At 48.7% G+C, this 10,785-nt stretch overlaps 1 protein-coding gene across 1 annotated transcript in view; it reads right to left on the bottom strand.

The window, feature by feature from the left end:
* Positions 1-506: 506 nt before the first annotated feature.
* The window catches only part of ITGAM (integrin subunit alpha M), a 35,860-nt gene continuing 25,581 nt past the window's right edge, over positions 507-10,785 (bottom strand). The window contains exons 15-30 of the mRNA XM_061210143.1: positions 9,472-9,602; positions 8,757-8,920; positions 6,479-6,633; positions 6,251-6,382; positions 6,006-6,079; positions 5,632-5,773; positions 5,414-5,536; positions 4,416-4,495; positions 3,466-3,549; positions 3,041-3,116; positions 2,306-2,413; positions 2,023-2,106; positions 1,751-1,864; positions 1,564-1,665; positions 1,229-1,339; positions 507-782 (exon numbers count right to left, since the gene is read on the bottom strand). Of these exons, the coding sequence (XP_061066126.1) occupies positions 711-782; positions 1,229-1,339; positions 1,564-1,665; positions 1,751-1,864; positions 2,023-2,106; positions 2,306-2,413; positions 3,041-3,116; positions 3,466-3,549; positions 4,416-4,495; positions 5,414-5,536; positions 5,632-5,773; positions 6,006-6,079; positions 6,251-6,382; positions 6,479-6,633; positions 8,757-8,920; positions 9,472-9,602 (1,752 nt within the window). The 3' untranslated portion in view covers positions 507-710. The remainder of the gene's footprint in view (positions 783-1,228; positions 1,340-1,563; positions 1,666-1,750; positions 1,865-2,022; positions 2,107-2,305; positions 2,414-3,040; positions 3,117-3,465; positions 3,550-4,415; positions 4,496-5,413; positions 5,537-5,631; positions 5,774-6,005; positions 6,080-6,250; positions 6,383-6,478; positions 6,634-8,756; positions 8,921-9,471; positions 9,603-10,785) is intronic.

The raw sequence follows: 10,785 nt of genomic DNA, 5'->3' as shown, positions 1-10,785 counted from the left end.
CCCAAACGCATAACCTGGACTACCCTTTACAAGAGACCTAAATGGCTGGCAGACCAGGATGGAAGGGAAACTTCATCACACACCCTTGCGTGTCTTTTGATTTTGATACTACGGACCTGTTCATCCATTCAAAAAATAAAAGTAGCATTAAAATAATAAAGTGAATACATAAAGGGAGGTGCACCATTGCGCACTGGACACATCAGCTCTAGTGTGGAATGGGTTGGACAGGTTCCTGCTGGCTTGTCCTGGTAGGCTCAGGCCCAGCTTCATGGGCTCCTGCTGGCCTGCAGGCTCACCCACAAAAGGAGGTCTCGCTTCCTATAGCTGGGGGAGGATTTCTTGCACTTCCCTTTGTGTTCACCCACAAAAGCTGCCATCACTTCTGTCCCCGAGGAAGAACCAATGGCACCTCCACCCACACACAAGGAAGCCCAAGCAACTCCCTTCTGCCTGAGATTTGTGCAGAAGGCACTTGTCCTCATGCGAGAGAGATCTGAGCCACACACACAATTCACACTCATGCACGCGTGCACACACACAGAGGAATGGAAACCCAAGCAGGTTGCTCCTGAGTGAGACATCACCGCCCTGGTCTCTCAACAGATGTGTCCATCCAGCAGCCTGGGGACCCGCTCACTCTTCGGTCCGACCACATCCTGTTTGCTGCAGGGGAGGCCACTCAGCAAGGAGTGGGGAAGGAGCTGCTGTTACTGGGGGGAGGCAGTTTCAGGACCAGCTTCAGTTATCATGTCCTTGTACTGTCGTTTGAAGAAGCCAAGCTGTGGAGGCAGAGGCAGGGGAGTAAGGGCACCAAGGCCAGGAGGGCGAGTGAAGGCCATGCAGGCCAGGCTGGGAGATGGCGGGACCAAGAGATGCAAAGAATAACATGGCGGAGTGCAGAATAGATCTGGGGAAAGTGGGACAGGGAGGGGGATGGCATCACTATTGAGAAAGAAAAGAGGGAAAGAAATCTAAAATATAATAATAAGTACTCTTTATATAGTGTTTACTCTGTACCAGAGACCATTCTAAGTGCTCTAGAGATACGAGCCCAAAGACCTCCACAGAATGGGTATTTATAGTCTCATTTTACAGCTGAAGAAACTGAGGCTCTGTGAGCTGCCCGAGGCACAGCTGGGAGCTGAACCCAGGAAGGCGCTGCTGAGTGAGAAGCCGTGGGGGTGGGGGGAGGGGAGGGGCAGGAAGAGGGCCCCGGGGGAGTTACCTTGTACAGGCCGGCAGTGACGAGGGCCAGGAGCACCAGCCCCCCAACCGAGCTGCCCACGATCAGCGGGACAGGGTTATGTACTTCGTAAGGCTCCACCTTGGTCTCTGTCTGGAGCAGGGAGAGGGGGAGGGGGGGCATCAGGGGAGAAAGACTCTGGATTTCTGGGGGTTCCCCAGTCAGACCTTGTGTGCTCCCCGAACCCCATGACTAAATCCCCTGTGCCCCCTAACCACAACCCTCACTCCTCCTCCCCGGCCCCCTCTCTCTCTCTCTCCCACAAGCCCAGCCTCCTCTCCTGCCTCCAGCGGTCCCTCTGCGTCCGAGACAGATACCTGGGCCCTCACAAACGCGCCCTGTCCTGGGAGCAGGGCGAACTCCGAACCATCAAACAAGATCTCCGCAGTGCTCACAACCTGAAGGTGGTTATGCAAAGTCTGTGGGAGAGAGAGGATGGGAGCTGGACCCATTGGCCCTGGAGGATCTCGTCTGTGCCCAGCCGAGCCTCAGGCGCCCACCTACCTTGATATACCAGTCAAATGCGAGGTTGCCCTTGAGGGTGACCTTGAATTCTTCCTGGACGCCAAAGGACGGGATGTCACACTGGATTCTCTGGCAGACAGCGATGGAGCAGTTCTGGGGAAGGGAGGAGGGGAGAGAGGTGAGCAGGAAAGCTGGATGCAGGCCACATCCCATGCACTCAGCCGGCAGTTGAGAGCCGGTACTGGGCCCAGGTGAGGGGGCAGTGCGGAGTCTGCGTGCAGCCCCGAGGCTGAGGCTGGGCTTAGTCTCACCAGCAGTGGGGTCTTCTTAAGCTCCCCCAGGAAGTCAGAGCGATGAGGGTCAGTCTTGTTGGTGTGGCATCTACTGGAGAGGTTCTGAGGAAAGAGGGACGCTGTGAGGACAGATTGAAGCGAGGGCTCCTGGGTCCACCCTCCGGGAGGTGAGAAAACCGAGGTCCAAGAGAGGGTCAGAAATGGCTCCAAAACCCAACAGAGGAAACAGAAGTGATTTTAGGAAAGACCAGGGCTGTGGAGAGAGGAGCTGGGCCCAATCCTCAGGCCCAGCTGTGCTTACCTGGGAGAAGGTGACGTGGAGCTGGTCCCACACGGTCACCTGGTTCAGCTGGATGGGGACCAAGAAGACCACACTGATGGGGAGCTTCCTCCCTCCCAGGTTGTTGAACTGCGTGGGGGGCGGGCAGATATCAGGGTTCTGGCCTTTCTGCCCCCACCAGCAACTAGAATCAGGCTCCCCACTCCCGACAGCCCAGTACTGAATCAGGCCTCACAGACCCAAGCATCCTGCCTCTTGGTGCTTTCTGAGAGACAGGAGAGCACAGGGGTTAAACACCCATTCCAGAACCAGACAGGCTGGTCAGAAGCAGTGGCTCTTCCACTCACTAGGGGTGAGACTGTGGGCATGTTCTGTTAGCCTCTCTGAGCCCCAGTTTCTTCGTCTATAAACTGGGGGAGACAACAGTACCTCCATCACAGGGTCATTACGAAGATAAAATGAGTTAATACGTGTGTGTATACACATACGGATGCACGTGGTGGTGTGTGTGGATTCACAGCAAGCTTAGAACAGAGCCTGGCCCAAAGCAGGCACCTCATGCATGTTTCCCATCATATTTTTTTTTGGCCACGTGGCATGCGGGATCCTAGTTCCCCGACCAAGGATCAAACCCATGCCCACTGCATTGGAAGGCAAAGTCTTAACCACTGGACCACCAGGGAAGTCCCTCCTACCATTCTTTCTGTGTTCCCATCATCTCGATTTCCCTCCCCAGGCTCCTTCTCAGCTCCCCACCTGATACTGATGCTCTATAATGTGGCTGGTCTTCTCTGAGGCTGTGAAGTTGAGATATTTGGTCGAGACCTCAAGGCTGATGGGAGAAAGAAGAAGGGGCAGGAGGTGACAGAACATCAGGGGAGTCCTGGGAGGGGGGTCTTGGGCTAAGTGTGTAAAGGGGTGAACAGGCACGCGGGTAACGCAGCCCTGAGAGGGTGCGAGCGGGATGGTGTGCAGGGGCAGTGTGGGTGGGACCTGCAGCATGTGCCAGTTTGGGTCCCTCACACACACACGTACACATGCACGTACAGGCACACACGTGTGCACACATATCCTCAGACTCACTCACAGGCACACGTGCACAGACTCGTGCACACAGATACTCAATGCGCCATGTCCAGCCCAGTGGTGAAAGCAGAACTAAAAGCCCCAGCAGCCAGTACCTGGTGACCACCACGTAGACAGCGTACTTCACAGGCAGCTGCAGCTGGAATTCGGTTTTGTTGTTCCCAGGTATGTTGTTCTCACTGAAGGGAAACGGAGAGTTCTGGATAGCTCTTGAGAATTGAGAATCAGCCTTTCCTTCTCCTTCTTCCTCTCCCTCACCCTCCATCACCAACCAATCACCAAGTCCTGTCCTCTCAGCATCCTAAACGCTGTCCTCTAAATCCAACAGAGGAAACAGAGATTGTAGGAAAGACCAGGGCTGCCCCTGTGTAGCCCAGGCCCATCCCTACTCACCAGGACGGACGCCTGTAGAAGGATGCCTTCTTCTCACTGGTCCCCTGAATTCAAAATGACTCCCACCCCAATCTCCCCAGCTCCTGGAGAGTGATCTTCCTAGCATGCAAAAGTGATCACGTCACTCCCAAGTTAAACTGCAAGTTCCCTAAGAGCACTCATCACGTCATTTCATGACACGGCCTATATCTAACCAACTCCTTCAATCCTGCCTCCTGTGCTCAAACTCAGCCTGACCTTTGCAGTCTCCGGGCTTTGCTTGGTCCACACTTCCTTCTCTCTGTCTTCATGCCCAGCCTCAATTCATGCCTTTGCTTGGCTAACTCACAGCCTGAATGTATAGTCTTCTCTGAACACCAATCTCCCAAGAAGACTGGACATCATTCATTTCATACTGTATCATAATCATCGGCTTTCCTATCTTTGCCCCTAAATTATAACCTCTGTGAGGGCAAGAATCACAGCTGTCTTGTCCATCACTGTTCCACCAGCACAGGGGGCCATGCCTGGCACATGGTGGGTGCTCAGTTGGTGTTTGTTGAGTAAACAAATGAACTGAAGGGAGAACCAGTGGGGAGAGGGCAATGGTCTACCCTGAACAGGGGGTCCGGGGGCTGGGGCCTCAAAATGGAGGAGGCCAGGCATAGCGCACCTGGTCACATTGGCCTTGAGAAGTAGTTTGTTTCCAAAGAAAGCATCAGGGTTCACGTCAAATGTGATATTGAAGGTGATCTGGAGTTGGAGAAAGAAGAGACAGTGACAAGAGTAAGAGAGAAGGAACAACACAAATGTCCATCAGCTGAAGAATGGGTAAATAAAATGTGGCACATCCGTACAACAGAATATATTCAGCAGTAAAAGGAATCTGAGTATTAATACATCCTGCAACACGGATGATCCTTGAAAGCATGAGGCTCAGTCAAAGAAGCAATCCTATTATATGATTCCATTTATATGAAATATCCAGAATAGGTGAATCTCAAGACAGCAAATAGATTAGTGGTTGCCTAGGGCTGGGAGAGACGGGACGACACGGGCTGATGGCTAAGGGGAGCAGGGTCTTTTCTTGGGGTAATAAAATACACTAACATTGATCATGGTGATGGATGCACAACACTGTGAACATTGCAAAAGCTACTGGATTGTATACTTGAAGTGGGTGAACTGTGTGGTAGATGAATTTTCTCTCAATAAAGCTGTTTTTCAAAAAAAAAGAAACATCTACTTTAAAAAAAAAAGAAGAGAATTCCCTGGCGGTCCATTGGTTAGGACTCCATGCATTTTCACTGCCGAGGGTGCAGGTTCAATATCTGGCCAGGAAACTAAGATCTCACAAGCCATGCAGTGCAGCAAAGAAGAAGAAGGAGGAGAAGGAGAAGGAGGAGAAGAAGTAGAAATAGCAGAAGAAGAAGGAGAAGAGGAAGGAGAAGAAGAAGGAGAAGAGGAAGGAGAAGAAGAAGGAGAAGAGGAAGGGGAAGGAGAAGGAGGAGAAGGAGAAGGAGAAGGAGAAAAAGAAGAAAGAGAAGAAGAAGAAGGAGGAGGAGGAGGAGGTGGGGGAGGAAAGAAAAAGAAGAAGAAAAAGAAGAAGAACTTGGGAAGAATTCAGAGGAAGACAAAGGAGAAAAAGGGAGGAGGAGCCAACAGCCTGACCTCTGAGTTGTCTGGGAAGATGGGGTGGTTTATGCTGCAACTGGTGCTCTTCAAGGTCCCAGACCCTTCAGTGGAGACGTCAGACTCACAGATCAGGCGCCAGGACCGCTGTGAGCGCTGGTTCTGGAAGGCAAGGGAGGCAGAGGTGATGATGTCAAACACCAGCCATGGGGGCAGGGAACGCAAAGGCAGATGGAGCCTGAGAAGGGTTTGGCTACCTGGGCGCCTGACACCCTCCGATAGGACAAGCCAGATGGGTAGAAGAAGGTGACCTGTGTTCTGTAGGAGTCCTCGCCCTGGTTTCTCACAGTCAGCGTCACGTTTAAGTCCCGGGAACCACCCACCACCAGGGTGTCCAGGCTGTGGTGGGAACAAGCCATGCCATGAGATGCTGAGTGCTTTCCTGCAGCGAGTCTGCTCCAGCGGGAAGGAGGCGCGGACACTCGGAGGGAGAAGACAGTGCACGAGGCAGCCACACAAACACACCTCTGAGGCAGCTGCTCTGCGCCAGGCTCCCCTGGGGGCCAGGAGAAGAAGAGAGCAGCAGGTCATGGTGCAGGTCTGGGGGTAAAAATGAGGACAGGAAACTCACCTCATAAAACTGAAGGTGATGCTGAGGTCATCCTGGCAAATGCTGTCATTGCCACAATTCTTCTCAAAGGGAAACTGCCAAAACAGAGTATGAGAAAAATGAAAGGAAATCATGAAAAGATGTGAAATGAAACAGTAAAATGAAATCTTGAAATAAAATTATATGAAGTGAAATAAAATGAGCTTCAACAACCTTGGCCTCTGGTCCCTTCCACACCCCTGCTGGACTCCAACTCCCAGACTCACCAAGGCTGTGAAGAGTGTCGGAGCATCTGCAGCCAGCACTGGCCGGAGGTTCCCAAAAGAGGACGAGGGCTTTCCCACCAGAGAGAAGTTGAGGCGCAGGGCAATGGGGGTCACTGAGTCCTCTACACAATCCTGAGAGACAGTGGGGTTTTGGTGGTCTGCCCTCCTCAGCATCCAAAGCCCACCCCATGCTTGGAGGACCCAGGAGTATGGTCACCCTCTGCTCACCAGTAACCGGAGCTTCAGGGTCTCACATTTCTGACTCAGGTCCAACGTCACTATATGTCTGAGAGTGTTGTTCTTTGTCTCATCAAAGATGGCCTGGGAATGTGGGCGACCTGGGTCCAGAGCCAGGTCATATGTGATGGTGCTCTGGGTATCTCCTGAAAGGACAGGGTAGAATGGTGGTGAGGAGCCTGGGTTTGGAGTCAGACTGGCAGGAGGTGGAGGCCCAGCTCCTCTGCTCTCCAGCTATCTGAATTTGGACATGTTAGCTGACCTCTCTGAGGACCTCAGTTCCTTATTTTTAAATTGAAGATAATAATTGGACCTTCCCAATAGTGAAAACGAAATAGTGCCTACAGAGCATTTAGCATAGTGTCTGCCACACAGTAACTGCTCAATAAATAGTAGCTATTCTGTCACATACTGGAAAATTAAGTATATTTTTTTCTGGCTGCTTTTAACTTTTTTTCTGTCTTTGGCCTTCAGCAGTTTGTGCCTTGGGATGGTACAATGTCTAATGTTATCTTGCTTTGATTTGGTAGAGAATCTTTTTTTTTTTTTTTTTTTTGGCTGCATGGCATATGGGATTTTAGTTCCCCAACCAGGGATTCAAACCCACGCCCCCTGCATTGGAAGCAGGGAGTCTTAACCACCAGATGGCCAGGGAAGTTCCTAATTTGGTAGAGAATCTTGATGTTTTTCATCAATTTTAGAAAATTCTTCACCACCATTTTTTTTTTTTAATTTTTATTTTATATTGGAGTATAGTTGATTAACAGTGTTGCGTTAGTTTCAGGTGCACAGCAAAGTGATTCAATTATACATATACATGTATCTATTCTTTTTCACATTCTTTTACCATTTAGGTTTAACTCTTGCTTCTTTCTTATTCTCTCTCTCTCTCTCCCTTCTTTTTGGAATTCCAATTACATGTTTATTAGATCTTTCACCATGTCCCATATGTCTCCTATGGTTTATTGTTCATCCTTTTTTCTCTCTGTGTGTTCAGCTGGATACTTGCAATTTACTTACCTTCCAGTTCACTAATTCTCTGTTCTACTTTTTTAAAATATAAGTATAGTTGATTTACAATATTGTGTTAGTTTCAGGTGTACAGCAAAGTGATTCAGTTATACATATATTTTTTCAGATTCTTTTCCATTATAGGTTATACAAGATATTGAATATAGTTCCCTGTGCTATACAGTAAATCCTTGCTGTTTATCTATTTTATATATAGTAGTATATATCTGTTTGTTCTGCTTCTAATCTACTATTAAATCTATCTATTGAATTCTCAATTTCATTCAGTGTATTTTTCAGGGCTAGTGTTTCCATTTAACTCTATTTCATGAATTCCAGGTTTTTTATGAAGTTCTCCATCATTTCCTATTTTTTCTTGAAGATATTAATTTTAGTTATCTTTTAAATTCCTATCTGATCATTCTAATTGCTGAATCACCTATGGGTCTATTTCTATTGTCTATTGTTTCTCTTGGTTTGCTGGTTTCAATGGACATTGTCCCAGTAGAAGGACCAAGGTGTTTTTTAAGGTCCCTTTCAAATCTCTGCTTCCCCAGCATGGGGAAGCTGCTAGATTTCTGTTCAACTCTTGAGATCTCCAGTTGCTGTCTTCCACTGAGTTTCTAAGAGTATTGATCTGGACATGCATGGCTTAAAAGTCAGCCAATGACTTACAGGAAATTTCTATGTAGATTTTGGGACACTGTAATTCTCTAGTCTCCAAGACTTTGCTCTCAATTTCTAGCCATGCTGGCTGCCCCAAACTCTGACTGCTATCTCCTCAGTCCGGTAAGATTACTGCTAGAAACCAATTTTATCCCCTCCCCCTGTTTCCCTCTAGAACCATCATTACTCTTCCTCACCCCAAGCACAGTGCCACTCTTTGAGAATAGAGACAAGGAAGGAAGTCAAGTTAGTTGTGATAAAATGCATATCTGAATGCTTTGTGAGTTTGTGTTTAGCTTCATCAGCTCAATCTCCCCCTTAAACGAGTTATCTCTCAGTTTAAAAAAAAGACCTGGTTAGTTCACAGGGGCCCTTCATTCTCTGGAGAACTGAGAGTGTAAAGGAGTGCCACATGCTTACTTCTTTAGGGGTGTTTGCTGGGCCTCCCCACCCACCCCCCCAGCAGGGGAACCACTTGCTCACTCCACCCAAGCTTGAAGAAGGCTATCGGAGCCTGTGAGAACTTTACTCTGGGCCACCCGTCCATGTCCCCAGTCATTTAACCTCTTGAGACTTACCCACCCAGCCTCACCTTCTCTCAGCCTGTCCCATGTGTTCTTGCGGACACGGAGGCAGACTCTGACCTCCCCAGCGATCTGGCCTTTCACCACCCGCTCACGACACTCATACACATCCCTTGCCACTTCCCTGGGTGTGAACTCCATGGTCGCCTCAACTTTCAGCACCGGCTGGGACCTGTGGGGGGACACCAGAGGGCCCTCAGGGGCCTTCGTACAGCAAAGCCACTCCTTAAAAAGAAGATACCTGGGAGACTTCCCTGGTGGTGCAGTGGTTGAGAATCTGGCTGCCGAGGCAGGGGACACGGGTTCGAGCCCTGGTCCGGGAAGATCCCACATGCCGGGGAGCAACTAAGCCCGTGCACCACAACTACTGAGCCTGCGCTCTAGAGCTCGTGAGCCACAACTACTGAGCTCACGTGCTACAACTACTGAAGTCTGCGTGCCTAGAGCCCACAAGCCACAACTACTGAGCCCGCGTGCTGCAACTACTGAAACCCACACGCCTAGAGCCCGTGTTCCGCAACAAGAGAAGCCACCATGATGAGAAGTCCGCGCACCGCAATGAAGAGTAACCCCCGCTTGCCGCAACTAGAGAAAGCCCGAGCAGCAACGAAGGCCTAATGCAGCCTAAATAAATAAATAAATAAATATTTTTTTAATTATTAAAAATAAAAAGAAGTACATATGTTAAAAAAAAGAAAAAGAAGATACCTGGTGTGCTCTCACCTGAGCAGCAGCACGTGCCCCTGAGCCCCCACAGCCAGGTCCACCAGTCCATCCGCTGTGAGGTCCTGGCCCCCGCTCAGTGACTGCCCAAAATACTGGAGCCTCGGAGAGAACTGGGAGCCTGTGATCCGCTGAGGGTAGAAAAGAGGAGGAGAGAAAGGGGTGGGAAAGAATAGAGAAGAGTGTAACTCAGTCTCCTGGGATGACCCAAGGAGAGATTGTCTGGGCTCCACTCAAGTCATATCTCCCACACCTTCTCAAGGAATTAGGGTAACTATTAAGCTTTAGACCACAACCTTGAGATGATACCCAAGTGTCCATCAATTACTGGGTTTTCCAGGGAAAACAAAAAGTTTCACAGGAAAGAAGTGACATAGTATACTATTTGACTCAGTTGAATCTCTTTTACATGGTCAGGAAAATGCGAACACTGAACATAGATCTAACCAAAATTATCATATAAATTTAAGGAATGGGGGGGTGGGATGGGAGGCGTGTGAATATGTGGCAAGAGGGGCCTGAAAGAGAGCTCAGTCCTCACCTCCCATAGTGGGAAGTCAATGCGAAAACAAAAATCAAGAAGCAGCAAAATAATTGTGTCCTTGGGAAGTATGGAGAATCATTGAAAGAGCTGAAAGTGGTTTCCTCAGGGGAGGGAAAATGAAGAGGAAATCACAGTGTGGGTGTGGAAATTGTTGCTTTTCATAATAAGCCGTTAAGAACAATTTTGACTCTTTAATCTATGTGCAAAAGTAACACTGAAAGGATAACAGCCAAATATATTAAGATATTTTAAAAGTGATTTTGTCACGAACTTAATGCCGCTGAAGTGTACACATAAAAGTGGTTAAGATGGTGAGTTTTAGGTCATGGATATTTTACTGCCATTTTTTTAAGTGAATTTGTCAACTAGAAAGAAGAATGAGGAAGTGTGGGATGTTGGAAATGTGCTATATCTTAATCTGGGTGGTGCTTACTCGAGTTCACAGATAGGAAAATTCATCACTTGAGATTTGTGTGTTTACTGCACGTACATTACACTGCAAATTTTTTTGAGAAAAAGTTAGCGTATTCTGTTGGAAGGATGCTTTGTTTTGAAATTATATAATATGGTAGTTGGGAGAGCCACAGCAGTTTTGCTCATCTGCATACTATCACCCTAGCCCCAGTCCTAGGAAAAGAGCAAGTAAAAAATGCAGACAGTAGAGCAATAGTATTGCATGACCCTTTTTGCATTTGTTTTTAATTCCAAAGTCTGTGGGGTGGGAGCGGGTGTATGGGGGTTGTGGGTGGGTGAGAGCAGGTATGTAGGTG

Source organism: Eubalaena glacialis, chromosome 13, assembly GCF_028564815.1.
Source record: "Eubalaena glacialis isolate mEubGla1 chromosome 13, mEubGla1.1.hap2.+ XY, whole genome shotgun sequence".
Lineage (NCBI taxonomy): Eukaryota > Metazoa > Chordata > Mammalia > Artiodactyla > Balaenidae > Eubalaena > Eubalaena glacialis.
Note: the sequence above shows the minus strand (reverse complement) of the source record. Positions and strands in the feature narration are given on the sequence as shown.